Below are 23,389 nucleotides of genomic sequence, written 5' to 3'. Positions count from 1 at the left end.
AACCTAAAATGACACTTGTATGATTATAGTATAGTCGAGAGGAGAGCAAGTATCATAATGTTGCATAGCACCACCAAAAGCATGAACGCATGAATGTCATGTGGTTGTGATCCATTGTGACCACTTTCAAATAAAAACCACAGAAAGGTTATTAATAAAGCAGAAACAAGACAAAAATATAAATAAATTGCCAAACAACAGGAACGCAGCTCTGTCTCAGAGGCAGAATGAAGTTCAGCGGTATTTACTAGCTGACATACATAAACCTTTGCATTCGTCCAACAAAAAATATGTAAACTACAAAGCTAGATGGCTGAAAATTGTTAGCTAACAGTAACTGTCCAGGTAACTACCTATCTAGCTAACAAGCTAACTAGCAATTAAAAGATTTTATTTATGTATCTTATAGAGTTTAGGAATCTTTCAAATATTTTCTGTTTTTTTAGTTTAGTATCACTGCTAAAAACGAACAAACATGCTAGTTATCAAAAAAAAAAATTCTAGCTAGCACTAGCTAGTTAACAAGTTAAAAGAGTTTGTGAATCTGAAGCTTATGCAGCTTTCTGAGCAGTTTTCTAATTTAACATCAAGAACAGATAATAACCAAAATGTTTGCTAATACCATATTAATACAAAACTATGATTTTTACAATGCATCAAAATTAACAGTACTTTTTAATAAGCAAAAATAAAATAAAATAAAATAATTAAATTAAATTAAATTAAAAAGCTGCCCTTCACAATTTTGCACATGAGCATGAAAATGCACAGAGCTGGCTATTGGTAGGAAATGAGATGTGACTGAATAATGCATGCAGCCACTGAAATATTAAAGTTATATCTGAAAGTCAAATCTGAATACTGAGATTTCTTTCTTTTTCTATTTGTTATGAGGCTATAACTGTACTTCTATTAAATGCAGGCAGACATGCCAAAGAATATTAAAAAGAAAGTAGGACACAGCTACTATGCTGAAGAAAGTTTTGTAGCAGCACTGAAAAATGAGAGAAGATTCATTTATCTAGGACATCCCTTGAATACACTGGCTATCCAGTGTGGAAATAAAGTTAGCACAGTTTTTTTTTTCTTGGCTTCCTATCACACAAACACTGATGAAATAAAACAAATGAAAAGCTCAACCACTTTGAGATGTTTTATTATTAGTCATTACGGTAGATTAATCTTTTCCCCTGAGGATACTGCCAACAATATAAAGTAGTGAGAAACTATTCCCACAGGTCAAAGAGTCAAATTACAACCAGAATGACCAGATAATATGAGAGGCGTGACTGCAAAAAGCAAAAGCTATTTCAGCAAAAGTCTTAAGATATTGCTCAAGCAACTGAGAGATTGGTTTGTCCACCAGGGAATATGGAACATGATCATTTGTTCTCAACAAACTGCAATCCCTGGTTCCACATGCTGCTTTGCCCAGGAGGTCTGTGGTGTTGATAAGTAGCATTTATGATGCTGGTGTGCAGCCCATTCTGCACAGGGAAGCCCAGTGGGTAGAGAGAAGCCATAAAGGTGCCAGACACAGTAATAAAACACACCTGATGCCTCAATAGAGAACAAATCTGTATCTGTCCTTCTACTAAAATACACTGATTTTTTTATAGTTCAATTCTTTAAAATATGGGGAACTATTAGACAAGAGATAGGCAACCAGTTAAATGAATAACCATTTTGTGACCACAGGTGCAGAGTGGTGCAAATGTAAAAAAGTGGTTTGATTTGAATGAATACATCAAGATGTAAGTTGCTGTGATCCAATCCAATCATCTCCTCTTCTTCCCTTTAAGAACCGAGTATGCACAATGCAGCACAGTGACATTTTAATAATGACAAATGATTACATTTAACTTACATTTTATATTGATTATTAGTGGTAGACAATCATCTGACTGACAGAACCTACAGCCAATATATTTTCTGTCTCTGTCACTAGATTTTATGTCGATATTTTATTGGTAGCGTAATAAACACAGAGATTTAGATAGTGTGCACATTTTTATTTTGAATACCAACAGTCCAAAATCCATAATCATGCAAGGGATTAAATATATACAGTAGTTCAACTTTTGTTTCCAGACCCGCAGGGGAGGGAGAGAGAGAGGGAGTATTCCTGTTTACTCATTTCCTTGCCAAGCAGCAAAAGCAAACTGATCACCTCATGACTGTGACCCCATGTGGATAGCCTCTAAAAGGTAAGACCACCACCAAACACAGGGGTCCACCCCCATGAAGGCATGATACCCATGCTAACTGGCTACACTGACTGAAGTGCACTCCCTACTACACAACTAGGAGATAAAGGGTAAATGGGCCAGACCACCTGATCCAAAAAAGGATGTCAGATCTATTCCATTCTGGATTTACGAAGCCTAAATGTCTCCTTAATTCAACTGCCATTCCTTCCTCTATGCATAACAGATGTAATGCCAGCAGTGAATGAGAAAGATTTGTAACAATCTTGTAGACACCTGACAAATGCTTTTGCATATTTCAGTTGCTGTGGAATACGGGGGATTTCTTCATTTTGAGTGAACTAGTGTGAGATTAGAGCAACCACAATGCTAAAGTCAACACTAAATTAAATCATGAAGAGAGTCACTGGAATCCTTCGTAGACTGTTCAAAGGCATGAGATTCAACATCAGAATGTTTACATCCTCGAAATGAAAGCTTTGCGGTTAGATTGTTGTTGAGGTAGGGCAGGCACCTTCTGGAAACAACTACAGATACATACCTTCAGTCTTAAGAGCTGCCTACCTCCTGGACTGATGCAGTGGATGTCTCACAGTAGTCCTGCACCCAGAGATTAGCAAATTTTAAATTCTAATGTGGAACACCTACAGAAGAGTGGAAGTTGATACCAGCCAATCATGGGCATCTGTGAGGTCATGTGTGTAGAAGTGGAAGTTGATCTGTTTGTGAATAGACAGACAATTCACTGTCAAACACCCAGACAGATATGGTCAGGGCTGAGAAAACGCTTCAGACTAGGTTGGCAAATCTACAGTTGTATGATATTCTGCCACTAGCACTGGTGTGAATAATTGGAATGCCAGTAAGCTTCAGCGGCTGTAGTCGGCATGTGAGTGTAATGGAATGAGATTTTGGAAATTGTGGAGATCAGGGTGTTTGCAAACTTGCTCATTCCTTACCATCTAATTGTCTACAGCAGGAATATTGATTGGTCCAGGGCATAACTGGATGCTGATGAGTTAATGAATGGGGTGGAAGAGTGAATGATCCCTGGGAAGGTAGCTGTTGGTCACGGCAGTCAATCCTTAAGAATTTTTCTAGTTCTTGATTTACTTTTTCCACACTGCCCATTTGACTTTGAATGGTAACCAAAGGTGAGGCTGACATTGACTCTTAACTTCTCCATCAAGGTCTCTCAAACTTGGAGGATTAATTGTGGACCCATGTCAGAAAAAATGTCCTCTGGGTTGCCAAAACATGGAAAAAATTAGATCAGGTGCTTAGCAGGAGGGTAGAGGGATGACTCTGACTGCACTGGAAAAGCTGTCTATCAACGTCAAAACTACTTTTTCCATAGGACAGTGGTAAATCAGTTACAAATCCTTTTTCAAAATCCTAAATTGCAATATAGGACCATGGAGGCTTGGGCACAGGCAGATGGTGGAGCTTTCCTGCAAAGATTCTCTTAAGTGTTTTAGCTTGTTCAACAGAAACAAAATGGTGGACATCAGTAGGTAAGGTGTTCCACAAGTTGGTAGTTCTTGGTTTGTCCATTGTGACCTGATGCATGAGTCTGATGTAGTAATGAGTGGTGGTACATAGGTCTTATTGTCAGGGCAGTTTTGAGAGGCTTGACACAGCTCATCAATCTTCCAGTGGATATCACTGGTGAAGCAGGTTAAGGGCATGGTGGATTCTGGTTGTGAGAAGTCCACCATACTCTCTGTATTGTATGGGTGAAAAATGACATCGTCCTTTGTGTTCTTATTAAAGTAACAGGGTAGTGTGCGTGATCTCACTAGTCTTTCACTGAGGATTTGATTTAATAGAGTTGGGGATTTTGGAGTAGTAGGAATGGTTGGTTCTTCAAAAAAGCATAAGTTGAGGAAATTGTCAGTGGGTCCAGAGTACCAAAAACATTTTCCAGTGCTACATGCTTTAGGAGTTCTGGAGCAGGCAGTCTGAGAGGCTGTAGGCAGGGTTTTCACAGTATAGGCAAAAACCATGCCTGTATCTCTGCTGTTTCTCTTTCTGGGAGAGGTGTACACCTTTCACTTGCTTTTTTCTGAATCAGCAGTAGGTGAGGGTGGGTGACTCCCTGGATGATTTAGTAAGGTTTTACTGTATGATGATGTTCCAGAATCAGGTTGTCCAGACAAATGGCCAGCCCTATGAGGACGTTAAAATTGATAGACTGATTATGCCTGACAGAAGTCCCTTTCTAAATGCAACTTAAACTGTTGCCTCAGTCCAACCCCTGCTAACAGTAAGAGTATGGAATTCTAGTGTGTATTTGGCAGCTATGTGCACATCATCCTGTGTCAGGAAGTTGCCTTTTGAGCCCTACTAGCCCTACCTCAGTGAGTAATTTGGAACTGCCATGTGGTGGTCTTATGTCAAGTTTAAGCAAGACTAGCAGAGACAATTGCAGGTAAAAAAAAAAAAAAAATAATAATGATAATAATCACATAAGTTTATAGGTAAAAAATAGCCTGAAGAAAACAGCACAAATATTGTAATATAGGCAAAGTCCAGGAAAAAGGGTTAAAACCATGTAATGCAAGTTCCTTGCATAACCATGAAAGAGGTAGACTTGAATTGGAATGCCTGTCCTTGGAAAGAAAACCTTAAAATATATGTAGCCTTAAAATGCAAAAAGGGAGAGATTTTATGAATCAGTTCGGCCCTCTCAAGTCTATAATCTGACAAAAACCACCATCCTTCTAAAAGAGGTAGCATGTTGATTAGAACCCTTTGTTTTATTACACCTATGTCTAAGAGGAAGCTTGGGTCAGAGTGGCAAACTTGATGGGGCCTAATATTGATGAGGCCCTGAACCCCAGTTTGGGGAACTGACAGCGGAAATTAAGCTTTTATCCCGAGACACCTTCATCAAGATTCACTGGTCCCATGTCATTGCCCAATGAGCAATGTTTTTGGCTTTGAAGCATCCTGTTTGTAGCTCCCATCCCTCAGGACCCTTCAACTGTGTGGGGTACCATTTAGGGGGTGCTCAAGTGCCTGCTAGGGGCCTAAGACAATGATTCTCGCTGTTTTGGTGCAGAATGCACTTTCCATTTGACCACGCTGGTTTCTAGTTTCAACCCCAAAGAGCAACCCCAGCACATTTTGCAGATTTTGCAGGGTTGATTTAAATGTGTCCAGCAATGCAGACTATGCCAACCATACTTGCATGCAGAAACCAGATTGGCAGAGAGCAGCCTCATGTTAAGTACTTTGTGCATATGCCATGCAAAAGAGTGTAATCACTTCTATGGCTTGCATGTTAGCATCCAGTCCATTCGAGGCACCACCAGATGCAAGCTGAAGGCCAATCCAGATATGGTTCTGAATGAATTACAGTTCAGGGGTAACTGTCAGCATGGGAGAATCTCCCAGAGGTGGCTATAGACATAGCATCATCTGAAAAGCGCGAGGGAATAATCACCTTTTGAGCTATAATGATTGCTCTGTTGTAGGGAGCAACCGAATTATAGCTGGAGGAGAGCAGGGGTATGGCATGGTTACAGACTGGGGATTTTGGGAGCTTTGTTCTCTGTGGTGAGTGTTCTAATTACCATGCCAAGAGCAGGAGCCCAAATAAAATGTGCTTTTACCCCTGGTTTGCTCTAAACAGCATAGTGAGACATTTCTTTCATACATGTAGGAGTAAGTCAAATTGTTGGATTTTTCAGTGATTTTCAAATAGGAATCAAAAAATGCCATGCTTGAGAGAACATAAAAGTGTGACAAAAATCAAATTTGACTGAGAAAGCTATTGGCATTCTAACAACACTGATATTTTTGACTATTACGTAAAGAAATTTGTTATTTGTGGCACAAAGGTGCCAGCGTGGTCGTGGTCAAGTGTCGGCAGTGGAGGCTGGGAGGAGTTTGAGAGGACAAGCAGGTAACAAGGGATTGTTCACACCACTGCACTCTTAATGGCAGCCTATTTGCAGTATTTTCCATGTCTTTTCGCAATAGGCTGCCCATGACCAGAGAGAGAGGGAGAGGTCCCATAAAGCTGAAATGAACAAGAGAAAAATATCTTTTTTTTTTTTAATGAGATGAATGAAACGAAGCTGTTAAGCCTTTCATTTAAGTGAATGAAAATGAAGGAAAAGACCTCTCAATACCTGACACATCTCCCCTTTTCATACCAGCCAAAGTGCCACATTATTTTAATTAATACTATTTTGGACTTGGATTTTATAATTATATTTGGATGAAGTTTAAACTTCACTTGGATTGGTGTAGGTTTTAAGGTGTGTCTCACAGCTGGTGTGGAATTAAACACTAGTTTAAACACAAGCTAATGTGCAACTAAAAGATGCTTCATAAAAGCTTTCAGTGTGAATTGGCCTTTAGTAGCCACAAATGAATTTCGTTCTTATTTGTTACAGATAAAATAATTATGTATTTAGCTGAAGTGGAGTTACACACTGTAAATACTGAATATCCACAAAAGTGGGTTGTAAGCAATGGTACAGGTGTCATAACACTGCACATAACATGTCTGTTGGTGGTAATGCACATGCATTTTTGGAAGAAAATACCAAATTTTTGACCCTTAAAAAAACAAACAAAAGAAAAAAAAAAAAAGACTTGTACCCAACCATAAAAGCAACACAACAACATTAACAAGCAATTTACACTTGTATCGGCACTGTCTGATGGCATTCCGCATAGAGATTCTCAGTCACCTGAAGAACAATTACTCTTCTGTTTTTCAATCACAATTTCCAACCCCGTTTACTGATATCTTTCCTACAGATCTAAATGCAGATTTTACCATAGACATGCAGTGTCTATATACACCGATCAGCCATAACATTTAAAACACCAGCCTAATATTGTGTAAGTCCGCCTTATGCTGCCAAAACACATGGCACACAGCACATGGACTCCACAAGACCTCTGAATGTATCTGGTACCAAGGTATCTGGCACCAAGACGTTAGCAGCAGATCCTTTAAGATGCTCGATTGGATTGAGATGTGGGGAACTTGGAGGCCACGTCAACTCCTTTTCATGTTCTTCAGACTGTTCCTGAACAATTTTTGCAGTGTGGCAGGGCACATTATCCTGCTGAAAGAGACCATTGAAGTTAGGGAATACCATTACCATGAAGGGGTGTACTTGGTCTGCAACAATGTTTAAACAGGTGGTACATGACAAAGTAAAATCCCCATGAATGCCAGGACCCAAGGGTTCCCAGCAGAACATTGCCCAGGGCATCACACTGCCTCCACCAACTAGCCTTCTTACCATAGTGCATCCTCATGCCATCTCTTCCCCTGGTAAGCGACGCACACGCACCCGGACGTCCACATGATGCAAAAGAAAACGTGATTTCGCAGACCAGGCCACCTTCTTCCATTGCTCCATGGTCCAGTTCTGATGCTCACATACCCACTGTAGGCACTTTTGGCAGTGGACAGGGGTCAGCATGGGCACTCTGACCGGTCTGTGTTCCAGCCCCATACGCAGCAAGCTGTGATGCACTGTGTGTTCTAACACCTTTCTATCGTAGCCAGTATTAATTTTTTCAGCAATTTGTGCTACAGTAGCTCTTCTGTGGGATCAGACCAGACGGGCTAGCCTTTGCCACCCACGTGCATCAGTGAGCCTTGGGTGCCCATGACCCTGTTGCCGGTTCACTGGTTGTCCTTCCCTGGACCTCTTTTGGTAGGTACTAACCATTGCATCCTGGGAACACCCCACAAGACCTGCCGTTCTGGAGATGCTCTGACCCAGTCGTCTAGCCATCACAGTTTGGCCCTTGTCAAAGTCACTCAGATCCCTACGCTTGCCCATATTTCCTGCTTCCAACACATCAACTTCGAGAACTGACTGTTCTAATATATGCTGCAATGAGAAAATTAATGTTATTCACTTCAGCTGTCGCTGGTTTTAATGTTAGGGCTGATCGGTGTATGACATAATGAATATTCATTTTATGGCAGTAATGAATGATCAAGATAAGAAACAAGTGTTCAAGAGCCAATGCTGTATAACCTGATCAAAAGTTAGAAGTGGGTGAGATTTATTTAATGCTGCATTAAATAGAAAAAAGATGAAAGCCACGCACTCACATTTTGTTCACAAAATTGAGACCTTGATGAATACAACAACTCTAATTGTTAAGACCAGTTATTTCATATTGCAGATATTTGCAATATTACTGATAGTGGTGGTTCAAACGTAATGTAAGACAGCTGATATACAGTAAATCCTTTGAGTTTTAGTCATTAACTAAATTTCCATCAGAGCTAATCTGAGCTCTAGAGTTTAGTTCTTAGACTCAGCAAGCATGAGAATAGTTACCTACTTTTTTTTTAAATACAATTTATTATACAGTGCTGTCTTGGTATAACTTTGCACTTTCTGTAGAGTCAGTGAATGAGAAGTGTGTGAAGAGAATGTGTTACCTCCTCTGAGGATTGAAGAAGCAGGTGAAGGACTGGTTACTACCCTCTTCACTCCAGTAGTGTTGTAACCTTAGGATGTCTTCTCGCATCTTCTGGTTATCTCGCTCGCATTTGGGAACATAAGAACACTAGAGAGAGAGAAACCAAGATGATAGAGAATGCAACTTTATCATCCTTTAAAAACACTTTTTAAAAAGGTTTTAAAAATACATGTTGGCCTGTTTAGTGAGGAAAAGGTAGATGGATGCACAGACATATTACAGTTTTTCTTGTGAGAGGAAAACAATGCCAAGCACTCACTATCCACAGACTAATGATGAATAAAGATTTTTTTTTAACTCGCAGTGAAGAAATGAAAAGCCTTGCTCTCAAAACCACAGGCCCATATACTTCTTGCAATGAGGCCAAAGATTCACTAAAGGCATTACTCCAGGTTGATAAAAATAAATAAATAAAAGGATTCAATTGATTTAAGCAATTTAAGTCAAGAGTATACTTGTCTATATGTCAGAACCCTAATTTGTCATATTCTGTGGTTTGTAGAGTGTATGCTAGGCCTATTTAAAAAGATGCATATGCATTCATATCATTATTTCAATCATTTCTTCCCTTAGTATACTTAGGCCAAGATAAATCTGTTTGAAAATAATGAAAAAAGAAGTACAGTTACCATATTGGAATATTGGTCTATGATACCGCTCTGTTTTTTAAAGATCAGGGCCCTTGGGCTGAAAAAAATACAGATATCTGATTGAATGTGCTTCACCAGGGCAACCAGGTTACCATGGAAATGTGAGGATAGGGGCAGTGTGTGAGTGAATGCCTAACGTAACTGGTGCAGGGTGTGGACTGGGTTCACCAAGACCTGCTTAGCTCTCAAAACGTCATAACAGACATCCAAGCATGCAAAACAAGACTGTAAGACTAGACTGTTTTTATTAATTATCTATTCAATTATTTCGTACATGTTCCCATAATATTGCCATAATATAATTGTACTATATCCACTGTCTATCCAGGATAGTGGATAGAACAGTGTTCACACATCTCCTCATTGTGTATAATGTGAGTATGTGCTCACATTTTTCAATCGATCGGCCACCTGGCTTTATCCAAACCATCTACGCTTCACAGCAGCACAGATTTTTAAACTCTCAACACCTTTATCTATATACAGAGAGTTTGCACTTATACACCAGCATGAAAAAATAAGTGCTATAATGTTCGGATATAGAAAGGCAGACTTCCTTTCCTCAATCTCTTGGCAGAAACAAGTAAACAGTGATGCACATTTCTGATTTGCAGTATATATCTGCAACAGGCGGACATTACACGTGGAACCTGGCAACACTGCTCGTGGAATAAAGATGTAGTTCATGACGAATCAGAGATGCACTCAATTTTTCCATCACTGGTTTGCTCCAGTAGCCTGACACAATCCCTGCCTTACTGAGCTCCAAAATAAATAAATAAATAAATACATACATTTCTACCATAGTTCTGTACAAACAATAGATTTTATTTATTTACCTTTGGTGGCAGACCACCCAATTTTTTGGTGAGCAAAAGTATAGGAACAGATAGTCTGGCAACCTGGTCATTTTCCTCTGACCTCTCTTATCGACAAGGCGTTTTCACCCACAGAACTGTCGCTCACTCAGTGTTTTTTTGTTTTTCACACCGTTCTATGTAAACTCTAGAGACTGTTGGATGTGAAAATCCCAGGAGATCAGCAGTTTCTGAAATAATCAAACCCATCTGGCACCCTCAACCTTGCCATGGTTAAAGTCACAGAGGTCACACCTTTTCCCCATTCTGATGTTTGATGTATCTGCATGATTTATGCATTGGGCTGCTGCCACATCATTGGCTGATTAGATAGATGCATAAATGTGCAGGTGTTCCTAATAAAGTAACTGGTGAGTGTAGTTAAAGATAAGATACAACAGGAAATTCCCAAGGCTAGAAAAACACTCTAGTTGCAGGTTTGTAGTTTGCTGTTTTGTTGTAAAAGACTAGATTTTATTTAGTCACTTGCGTCTCTCTTCTTCCCCGTAGGCTTTTCAGTAGATTAGCAGTAGCCATCAATAACGCTGCACTGTTGACACTCTGATGATGGCTATTTCTTTTTAAATTGTGAAGATGAGCTACATCACTCAAAATGGATCACCATCTGGGAGCTGTCGTGAGAGGCCACTAAAGCAATACACATCAAGATGAATATAGATGGCAGTGTACCATGAGGCTAAAGGTCCTTTTGAGTGAAACCAGTAGAAAACAATATGTACACATGAGTGTGTGCAGCATAAGCCTCATATCACTCAAACAGGACTTTACTCTGCATCCATAATTTGTGTTACCTTTGTGTTAGAGGACTGGTATCTGATAATTGGTGTATCGTTTGGTAGGCAGTTTAAAAAAGCCCAACATAATGGTGTTATTTTATGATGTTAGTAAAACGTCAGGATGAATCCAGCAGATGTGCAAAAAGCTATCAGCACTGGTCGATATACTACAGTAACAAAGACAGGTAAATCGATATTTGTTTATATTTAGGGCAGGCAAAATTCATGAAAAAATACTGTTACTGGGTACACATAGAAACAACATCCACACCTCTTGTTTGTATCTTATATTTTGCTATCATCTATTTTCGCCATATATTTTCCTACATAGGGTATAGTTTACCATTGAGGAAAGTGTATGTAGGTCTTTAGTGTTTGCTATTACAAAAAAAAACATTAATTGTGTGACTACAAAATAACAGATACATGGATATTTGTTCTAGCATTTAGCACCATCATTTCTCTTGGCTCAACCTACACCTGCTACAACTGCTTCTGGCACAACAGCGTGATATACATTTGTCATGGAAGCAGTCAAGCCAAATCTGTCACCACATTGAAAATTTTCAGCACAAGGACACCACCCCTAACCAATCATTTTACATCATTTTAATGCAGATCGAACCATTCACAGAGCCTCGTGCACTGAGTATGGGGGCATGAAACCACTCCCATCATCATAGGATAAAAGTGATCAATCAGAATACTGAAATATTTATTTGCTTTGTCTCTTCAAGAATCTGCACTATTTCTAGGTCCCTATTTAAATATAAGCAAATGTGTGATATTGACCATGTTAACTGCTTTGTACAAAAGGTCAGATATTCCTCATGCCTTATCTCTTCTATTGAAGCATGGGTTCAGACGACAATCCGGTGGATTTGATCTGAAAAGGATCACAAGTTTTCGCACAAACTTGTGGAGTCATTAAAGCAAAAAGGGGACGTACCGCATAAATTCATGTAAATATTGCAAAGATTCTACTTTTCACTCAGGTTGTTGCTGATAATATCATATGTAATGAAAATTTTTATGTTAACTTGAAAAAGAACTTTCAAGCTTTAAATCTTCTTATTCTGCTGGCAGGTAAGTTTGCTTCATTCTAGACAATAATGCTTAAAATTAGCAAAATTATCTGCCAATTAAAATGAGTAAAAATATGTAGAATTTTACTTCTATTACTTAAAACTATATAAATGTATGTGACTGTACAACGACAATGAAGGTGCAGCAGGTAGCGGAGGTAGGCTCCCTGGTTCTCTCCAGGGCTAGGGTTACTGTCTGTGAGGAGATGTAGGTAAGCAGGTAAGCAGGTAAGCAGATTAGCTATGCTAAATGTGTGAATTTGTGTGTACGGTGTATTATCAGGGTGAATTCCTGGCTCACATCAAGAATACATTTTTTAAAAATTTTATTTAACCTTTATTTAACCAGGAAGTCTCTTCAGATTAGCATTATTAGCATTTTTTTTGCGAGAGAATCCTGGCCAAAATGGCCTCAGAATTACACATACCCCATTACAAACACACACACACACACACACACACACATACACACATACATATATATATATATATATATATATATATATATATATATATATATATATATATATATATATATATATATATATATATACACATATATATATATATATATATACACACACACACACTCACACACACACACACTAAGATTTTAATAAAATACACACTAAGCATTGACAATGAGCCAAGGTATTAGTTACTTTTTCAGTGATTATTAAAATGTATTTAAAGAATTTAAGTGGAATAAAGGAATAAAGCACTGAAGATGAATGATAGTAAAAGTATTGGGACTGCTCTTACATGTTTTTTTTTTTTGCTTCCTTTAATTAAAGTATGTCCTTTAAAGAACAATGAAACATATAGCAAAACATTTGTATTTTGTTTTTTCAGATCATAAATGGTTAAGTCTCTGGGAGAAGCATTTCTAAAATGCTCTCTCTTACCATGGCTGTTTTAGCATTGTTTATTACCAACCCTGCTAATACAAAAGCTTGGCTTCTATGGAAACTGAGCAGAGACTTATTTGTTTCATTCCATGCACACTAGCTTTCATGTTTCAGTGATGGCACTAAATTGCATGTAAAATATGAATGTCCTTGTTCCACACAATTTCTTTCTGCACTGCTCCAGTGCTTATATCAGCTGAGAATAAAAAATTGCCCCTTTATTGTTTGTGTGTTTCAAAGATCACAACTAAATGGAAGCATGTTTTATTATTTTCACAATCAAAAAGGCTTCAGGAGGGCGCGCCCTGAAGACAGAACATGGCAAAAAAATCTCTAATTGAAACAGAAACCAAAAGAGTAACTAATATTAATGTATTCAACATGCAAAATAAATTTGTCATGGATATGATAATGATCAGATGGGACTCCATGGCAAAATACACCAATCAGCCTTAACATTAAAACCACCTGCCTAATATTGTTGGTCCCCCCTCGTGTCACCAAAACAGCTCTGACCCGTCGAGGCATGGACTCCACAAGACCTCTGAATATGTACTGTGGTATCTGGCACCAAGACTTTAGCAGCAGGTCCTTTAAGTTCTCTAAGTTGCGAGGTGGGGCCTCCATGGATTGGACTTGTTTGTGCAGCACATCCCAAAGATGCTCGATCGCATTGAGAACTGGGGTATTTGGAGGCCAAGTCAACACCTAGAACTCTTTGTCATGTTCCTCAAACCATGTCTGAACAATTTTTGCAGTGTGGCAGGGCGTATTATCCTGGCTAAAGAAGCAACAGCCATTAGGGAATACTGCTGCCATGAAGGGGTGTACTTGGCCGCCAGCAATGTTTAGGTAGGTGGTAAGTGTCAAAATAACATCACATGAATGCCAGGACCCAAGATTTCCCAGCAGAACATTGCCCAGAGCATCACACTGCCTCCACCAGCTTGCCTTCTTCCCATAGTGCATCCTGGTGCCATCTCTTCAGGTAAGCGACGCATACACATGTAATGTGTATAAGAAAATGTGATTCATCAGGCCAGGTCACCTTCTTGCATTGCTCCATTGTCCAGTTCTGATGCTCACGTGCCCAGGCGCTTTCGGCAGTGGACAGGGGTCAGCATGGGCACTCTGGTCTGCAGCTATGCGGCCCCAAACGCAGCAAGCTGTGATGCACTGTGTGTTCTAACACCTTTCTATCATAGCCAGCATTAGCTTTTTCAGCAATTTGTGCTACAGTAGCTCTTCTGTGGCATCAGACCAGATAGGCTAGCCTTCACTCCCCACGTGCATCAATGAGCACTGGGTATCCATGACCCTGTCGCCAGTTCACCGGTTATCCTTCCTTGGACCACTTTTGGTAGGTACTGACCACTGTATACCGGGAACACCCCACAAGACCTGCTGTTCTGGAGATGTTCTGACCCAGTTGTCTAGCCCTCACAATTCGGCCCTTGTCAAAGTCGCTCAGATCCTTATGCTTACCCATTTTACCTGCTTCCAACACATCAACTTCGAGAACTGACTGTTCACTTGCTGCCTATTATACCCCACCCCTTGACAGGTGCCATTGTAATGAGATAATCAATGTTATTCACTTCACCTGTGAGTGGTTTTAATATTATGGCTGATTGGTGTATTACGGTCAACGAATAGAAACAGTACAAAAGCACTAGCTGGAAATGTTGTTCAGATAAGCCACAATTCACCATCTTAAAGATTCCAACTGCTAATGTGACTGAGGATCCATTGTGATAACTTCTAAGGGGGGGAAAAATGGGAAATATTGGCATTGGCTTGCAAATGAAGGCAGCTTCAAATCATTTTAAGCCTCAAGAATGGGAGTGCTAAAATTAAAGCCCAAAGCAAGCCCAAAGAAAATTATGTCTGCTGATGTAGTCATCACTGAGGCACCATCTTTTACTTTTAAAGACAGACAGACAGAGAGAGAGAGATAGAGAGAGAGAGAGTTTAATAAACAGACTTGCCCCTGCAAGCTCAATCAGAAGAAGAAGAAAATTCCATCATCAATGGTGTAGCTGCACAAAACCGTAACCTGATTCATTCATTTATAATGTACAAGCTTGCAATAAAAAGTGGCTTCAGTTATACAGCCTTTAATTTGCATAAGTCTTTCTGTCTCGCCAGTATTCATATAAATCACACAGTGTCCATTTGAGAACAAAGAGGCACAAGACACATCTTTGTATCTTCTGCACTGTCATTTGCTGTTTTGCTGTTTCATATTTTTAGCATTTACTATGTATCAGTTAATATTCTATCAACAGAGATTGCATATGAAATGGATCAAATTCTACAATTGGCAAGAAATATGCAAAACATGCATCTTACTGAGAACTCTCCCAAGATAAATAATAATTTTATAAGCTTTTTTACAGTTAGTTTCAGTGCAGTGAACACAAAAATATTCATGATTGGAAAAACATAGAAAAACAATCCAACTCAGGCTGTTCCACAAACTAGTGCTAGGTAAAAATTGGACAGAACACATAATAGGTTATTTTAACCTAATGAAATTTGCTGGGTTATTACAGCAACTCATCAGTGGGATTATTTTTACACAATGCTTAGTTATTTTTTTCCATTCTGCTGAGTTGTTTACTCTAAATGGTATTAAAAGTACATTACATGGCCAAAAGTTTGTGGACGCCTGACCATCATACCCATATATGGTTCTTCCCCAAACTGTTGCCACAAATGTTGGAAGCACACAATTGTATACATTGTCTTTGTATGCTGCAGCTTTACAATTTCCCTTCACTGGAACTAACATATCACTTTGTGCTAAGACAAAAAAGTTAAATTTTGGTCTCATTAGACCAGAAAACCCACATGTTCACTGAGATTCCAACACATTTTGGCAAACTCATATGGCCTCGCCACTTTTCCATAAAGCCCGGCTTTGTAGAATGTCAGGGGAGAGTTAGCCTCTTGGTTGCTTCTTCACTCAGTCACTGACTTTTGGTGAAAGGCCTCCTATAAACATAGTCATCGTTGTGCCAAATTCATTCCATTTTTAAATAATGGATTTAATTGCGCTCTTTGGGATGTTCAAAGTTTGGGATTTTTTTTAGATATAACTAAACTCTGATGGTTACACCAGAACTAATTTAGGGATTTCACAGCAATGGCGTGAATACTTATACAATCACAACTTTTGCAATTTTTTTATTTGTAAATAATTTTGCTATCTATATTGATCCCCCCATTTCAATATTACACTGTAGGCTATTTTGTGCTATTAAGTCCATTTCAGGTCCAGGGTCCCTGGAGGACTAGTGGTTAGGCCGTAAAGCTCTCACCGCTGCGGCCCGGGTTCCCGGCCAGGGTACAGACCCCAGCCTCTGCGGTTGCGTGCAACAGTGCGCTCTCAGTGCCAGTCCCAAGCCCGGATAAAACTGGGGAGGGTGCGTCAGGAAGGGCATCCGGCGTAAAAAGAACTGTGCCAAATCAAATATGCGGACCAATGATCCACGGTGACGACCCCTAACAGGAGCAGCCGAAAGAGGAACAAGAAGTCTATTTCAGTTCCAGGTTGTAACAATATAAGATGTGGAAAAGCTTTCACTAAAGTATGATGCATACAAAATAATACGGTGCTGAAGTACCCACTTCACTTTTAACAAAATAGATAACAAGACAAGAAATGAGAAACTGCAAAGCCCTCTGTCCTGAAGACTTTACTTTGTCTGAAAACATAAAGGTACAGCCTTCCCTCTGAATTTTACAATGTACACTGAGACACCTTCTAAACAAATGTCTCCTCATAGAAAGCATCACCATATGAACAGACTTTAAAAATCAGTTTCTGTGGCTCTTCAGCTATTCAAAAAAAAGCCAAAACACAATACAAGGCAGAATGCTTTGAGCTACACAAAGTAATGTAGATTTCACATTCAGAAATGTGTCCAAATTTATAACACAATGCAAGTGCAAGCTGCATTCTAAGCACTGCAGCAAGAGCGGCTATAGTCAACTAAAAACAGAGGCTAGTTTCTCTCCATCAACCGTCATGTCAGAGGCCAGCAGTTCGATGAGTCTCTTCCAGAGCTGGTTCCTTCATATAAACATATATGGGATACGTCATTGGCTCTGTACAAACGCTTCCATGTGTACATAGTGTACATTGGATGTCCGCAGTTAGTTGATCTTTTTCCTTGGACAGTGTGTGAATATTGTCTATCACTGTTCATCATGGTAATTTTCTGATGGACTGCTGGGCTTTTAGAGTTAGTGGACTATTTGTTAACCCAGCAGTGACAATGAGGTGTTTAAAGGTCTCAATGTTCACCTTTCACCACGACAACGACACAACACATACAGCAAAATCAACACTGGAGCAGATTCAGGATAAGTCTCTCAATGTCCTTGAGTGGCCCAACCAAAACCTGACCTTTAACTCCTTAAAGCATCTGTGGAGAGACATGAAGATGGCTATTCACATACCTTCCCCATCCAATACAACTGAACTTGAGAGGATCTGCCAGGAACATCCTTGCTCCATATGTAAATCACCAACTACAGACCTGTTTCTTTCCTTCCATTCCTGTCTAAAAAATTTGCTGTTCTCACAGTTTTCTTCAGATCTCAAACTAAATGACCTTATGACTGCCAACCAGCATTAATACAAGGCCATGCATTCAGGTGAAACTGCCCTCCTTGCAGTTAGTGAAGCTGTGCAGAACAGCAGAGAAAACTCCATGCCCTCTGCATTCATCCTTCTCAACTTGTCAGCAGCTTTTAATATAATGAATCACCAGATTCTCTTCTTTTGCAGACTTTGGCAGCCCTGACCTGGCTTCCTTGTACTGTGGAAATGTCCTGTTCCATCACCTGACAGCCTTAATACTGGAGTTTAACCCAGACTCAGTTCTTGGTCCACTTTTGTTTGTTCAGATCTCATGGTTTTTCCTATCTCACCACTGCACTATCTCTCCACACACATTTGGCCACATAATGTATGCTAATGATACACAAGTTTGTTGCTGCTTTGTCCATCCAACCCCAACATCTCTCAGAAGATACAGTACTGCCTTTCTGGACACTTCCATTCTATACTCTATTCTATACACATACACTATTTGGCCAAAAGTATGTGGACACCTGACCATTACACCCATATGTGCTTGTTGAACATCCATTCAAAAAGCTGGTACCCACTTTGCTGCTATAACAGCCTCCACTCTTGTTCCAGCATGACAATATCCCGTGACAAAGCAAGCTCCATAAAGACATGGTTTGCAGGGGCGGTGTGCAAGAACACGAGTGGCCCAGAGGGAGGACCAACTCTATATTAATGCCCGTGGTTTTGGAATGGGATGTTCAAGGTCAGACTGGGGAGTGATGGTCAGGTGTGTACAAACCTTTGGCCATATAGTGTATTTTGAATTATTGTTTGTGCACTTTGCTTAAAATTATAATTTTTTTGTATTATGTCTAGGTTTACTGGCCTCATTTGTATTATAGTTTATAACTTGTTACGATCTACACCACTCTATCACTTGTACAAACCAGCATTAGTCACTGATCTTTCAGGTTATGCATACTTGCAGATTCTGTATGTGCTTTGTATTGCTGTGCCTTCAACTGTTTGCACAAGTTGCTCTGGGTACGCTCATCTGTCAAATGACCAAATGTAATCATATCACATCAAGCAACATATCAGGCTCACAGTGATGTGTTGTCCTTTTCTTGACTATGATCTGGCATGAATCTTTATATAGTTGTAATTGGTGCATTATGGCAATGTGTGAAATGAGGCGATTAACCAGTTGGTGTGATTTGTCTCAGATAAGGAGCTGTGAAGCATCCCATCTGGTAAATGGTAAATGTGGCTATCAATCACTTCAATAAGGCAGACAAACTGGGGGCAGACATAAAGAAATATGTGAACCATGGCCATGTATTCAGCTCCACCATGGCTAATTTTAGTTCCTTTCCTGTAACTACTGGAAATCCTACTGAATGATTCTCATTGGCCAAACACACACTTTAACAAGTGGGCCTAGTGCCTTTATGGTACATGTATTGCAATAATTTTTTTGCTTTTGCTTTTCTAGGATTAATTTTTTTAATATAATTTTCATCTCAACACTTTTTTTTGCCTTAATAACACTCTTATGTCCACACACTTCCATGCTGAAATATTTCCTGCCAGAGGTTTCTCTCAACCTTCCAAAAAAAGAAAAAATATCAAGAAAACCTCTTTTGGCTTTCTAAAATTACCCGGTGTTCAGCACGTCTCTGCACAGCACCTGAACTGTTCATCAAGTCGGCACATTTCTCTGTGCTCTGATTCACTGGAGGTTTCTCATAGAGAGGTATGAGTCAGAGATTCCCAGTCTAAATCTTAAAGGACTCGCTTAGAGTATGGAGCTCTAAATGTTCACACTCATCAGCATAGCCAATCCACCTAACAGCATGTGTTTGGGAGGTGGGAGAAAAGCGGCATACCTGGAAAAAACCCAAATCATTTGCCTTATGATATTTATGAAACTTTCTGGTCTGGTTTAAAGCCTTCCATAGCACAGAGTCTTGACTTACTACTTGCTATCAATTCTGGTAACTGTGCTTTCCTACTTTTGTTAGACTTTAGCATTGCATTTACACGGTACATTAAGATATCCTCATTGATCGCCACTGACTGCACTGTCCCACAAGGATCTATAATGAGGTCTGTCTTTTTTCATTTTTACATGCTCCCATTGGGGAAGCATTATTCAGAAATCTCTTTTCATTGTTATGCCAATGACACACTGCTACTCTATCTCCCTTTAAAACCCAATGCTCTCGGCTCACTGCAACATCTCAACACATGCATTCAAGTTATTAAGATCTGGATTGCCAACAATTTGCCTCAGCTAAATGAGAACAAATCAGAACTCATTCTCTTTGGCCCATCCAAAATCTACAAGTCTTGTGTCAAATAATTGAACACTGGCACAATATGTAAGACCATGACCATGTTTTATTCAATTGTGACCTCAGACTTGATCAGCAAATCACCTCTGTGGTTAAAAAAAGGTTGTTTTTTTTTCACTTAAAACAATTTCTAAAATCATGTCATTCCTCTCTTTGCAAAATTTGGAAAAAGTTATACATGCTTACATTTCATTTAGATTATTGTAAATCGTCTTTTGGCATTAGCAAGGCTTCTGTTGATCAGTGCCAAAATGCAGCTGCGAGATTACTCACAACCAGGAAAAGAGACCACATCACTCCTGCTCTGGCATCCTGTCCATTACAGGATCCAGTTTAAAGTTTTACTGTTTGTTTTTAAAGCTCTTAATGTTTTAGCTCCCACCTACATCTCTGATCTACTGTGTCATTACTACCTGCTTCCAGGTCTCTGAGGTCTTCAGCCCAGTGACTATTGGCTGTTCCACAATCTCAGCTGAAGATGGTTTTTAAATCAAGACAAAAATAAACATTTCCCAAATTAGCATTTTAATCCATGTTCCTTGTGTCATATAGATTTCTCTTTTTAATGCTCCTTTTATAAGTTTATTGTCTTTCTTGTATTTTCATACCTATGTTTTATGTTTAACCATATTTTAACTATGAACAGCATTTGTGTTAAATAAGTTTTGTTATTACTTTTGTTATAAATAAAACTTTCTTAATTATGTAATATTTTTTTAGCTAGTGTTAGCAGGCTAATCTGCCTGATCCTGTGGCAGTCTGTCAGTTCATTAATAATTTTTTAAAATCCTGCAAGATAAGTAGGTAGCATAAGAAATGTAAAATCTAGCTAAATATCAGTGACAGAAAAACATCACTGTGTGTTAAAGTAAATCTGAAACAGCTCACATTGCCATGTCACAGCTCCAGAGCCCCAATTTTGATTATAAACTCATGTTATTGTTTGTGTGGAACTCTGTCATGTTCTTTAGGTGGATTTCCTCAGATTCACAAGTTTCCCTCCATCTCCTAGAAACGTGCTGGTATGTGGGCTGGCTACAACAAATTGACGCTAGGTGTGAAGAAATGTGTGAATGTGTGTGTGTGTGTGTGTGTGTGTGATGAACTGGTGATCTATCCAGGGTGTGTTCCCACCTTGTGTCCAGTGTCCCAGAATAGGCTCCGGATTCATCGCAACCCTGACAACAATGTGCTTACTGAAGATGCACGAATGAATGAATGAATGAATCTGAAACGTTAAAGCATCATAAAATGATTGTATTTGTTTCCATGGCTTATGTTGTATGAATGCCTTACTCTCCCTGCCCAAGGCAATATATAGTCTCAACAATATTTACATACATTAAAATATTTAAATATAAATGCAATTTTTACAGCCCTGGTACAGATATTGGTATGTATGTATGTATGTATGTATGTATTTATTTATTTAATGACATCTAAAGAGAGTCTTTTGAACAGGTCATTTATTTCAAAATGCTCAAGTCTCAATATGATTAGTTTCATCATCAAGCAATTACTGTAGGTGGAATATGACTCGCCAAATATTTCGCATTTCAGAAAAAATAAAAGTTACTACTAGGAGACTCCATGCTCTCGTTCTCTCTGTTTCCCTCCCAATCTTTTTATGGAGGAGGCCAGAAGATAATGTGTAGAGAGATGCTATGCTCTCTGTGTACCACTCAATAAAAAGCAGTGAGACTACAAAGAGACAGTGAGACAGAGACATTGCCAGCAAAGCCAGCAAAGAGAAGAAAGGTAAAACAGGAAGGAGAAACAACGTACTCCCCATGGCTCTGATCGAAAGTCAGTTTAGGTGCTTTCCTCTCTTCGTATTGTCACTCAGAGTCACCTCAGTGTGTGTGTGTGTGGTCCCATGCTGGTGCAAGACAAGTAAAACCCGATAACAAATCTGTATCACAATTACTGTCCTAATCAAGTAATCGAGGGAGGAACTGAAAAAAGGTGAGAATGATCATGACACATTAGGGAGATAGGAGGAAACCAATGACAAGACTGGAGTGGAGACAAGACATGAATCAAAACAAAAAAGCTCATGGACGCTGATCAAAACAAAACAAAACACAGTAGCACACTGAGAGGAAGAATTCATGATAGTACCAAATACCATATACCAAAATGTCAACAAGTGCTTGTTTTTAGTGACAATCAGCATATACTGAAAATAATTGTTAAAAATCATAATTATTATTTATCAATGATCATTTTTATGGCTGTGAGTATCATAGACTGTCATGCTATTATGAAGTCCCATCTATTATCAGGTTTACAACCATTACTGCACTGCCACTTTATACCTCAATTCATTTTGAAGTTGTAGCTATGGACCTTGTTAAATGTTTTTGTGATTGGAGTATTTATGCTCTACTGCTCCCTGTGTACTCACCCCACTGTTTCCCATTACCCCGTTCCTGCATGCTTCTTATTCCTACTGCACTTAATAAATGTCCTGTCAGCTGTGTGCATGTCATATGTCTATCTTTGCACCCTGGGTCCAGGAGAAACGTGATTTCATCTCATTGTGTACTGCACATTGTGTAAGGCAATAAAGATCTATTTGACTTGACTATACCCAAGAACTTACTTTAATAGAATGTATAACCACTTAGCTGTTGATCCGAAGTATATCATAGAAACACGCTGGTCCATTGCAGTGCATATTCATAGTACACACATACATGCACTTGTTCCCACTTAGGACCAATTAATTATAGCCACTGTTCCTTCCTGCGTGTTTTTGGGAGGTGGGAGGTGGGAGGAAAGTGGAGAAAAGAGAAAACCCATAGGGAGAGCGTGCACAGAAACTCCACACAGACTGTAAGGCAGAAAAGTTACCCAATGCACCACTGTGACATGCTTACGATTAATATCATCTGGAAAAACATGATTTTTAGCTAGTGTTAGCCGACTAATCTACCTGATCCTGTGGCAGACTGCCAGTGCATCGCTCATCTGATCGCGAATGCCACGGGAAAACGTAATGAATTCTATCTCCACCCATACAGCTAAAAACCATCACTAACAACATATTAAAAACATAATCCAATAAATTATAAAGTATATCAAATGTGAAATTCCAAGTCGAGATTGCTGTGACTCATAAACCATAAATGCGTATTTATTAAGAGATGATGAACATCTTTTAATAAATGAAACAGCTATCTATACTTAATAGGTTTACATTTAATGAAAGGCACAAACAATCCTGAGCATTCATCATTCTGGTTAGAAAAACATCTTTTTATTATTGATGTGTATATTAATTATAGTTACATTAATGAGCTGATGTTGATTAATGATACTTTACCATTTCATCTACGCTCTGATTAAACTTATACACGTTTATACAAACCTGTACTGCATAATACCTGGATGATTTCCTTATACATTACAAGCAAGTCATATACAGATTTGTGATGTTGCTGATCATTTATTAATGAATATGTCA

General features: G+C 39.1%; 1 protein-coding gene across 1 annotated transcript in view; it reads right to left on the bottom strand.

The window, feature by feature from the left end:
• LOC113531812 (calcium-activated potassium channel subunit beta-4) overlaps positions 1-23,389 on the bottom strand; it is a 45,247-nt gene that overhangs the window by 8,135 nt on the left and 13,723 nt on the right. Inside the window, exon 2 of the mRNA XM_026922727.3 lies at positions 8,641-8,768. Coding sequence (XP_026778528.1) covers positions 8,641-8,768 — 128 coding nt within the window. The remainder of the gene's footprint in view (positions 1-8,640; positions 8,769-23,389) is intronic.

Source organism: Pangasianodon hypophthalmus, chromosome 18, assembly GCF_027358585.1.
Source record: "Pangasianodon hypophthalmus isolate fPanHyp1 chromosome 18, fPanHyp1.pri, whole genome shotgun sequence".
NCBI classification, from domain to species: domain Eukaryota; kingdom Metazoa; phylum Chordata; class Actinopteri; order Siluriformes; family Pangasiidae; genus Pangasianodon; species Pangasianodon hypophthalmus.
Note: the sequence above shows the minus strand (reverse complement) of the source record. Positions and strands in the feature narration are given on the sequence as shown.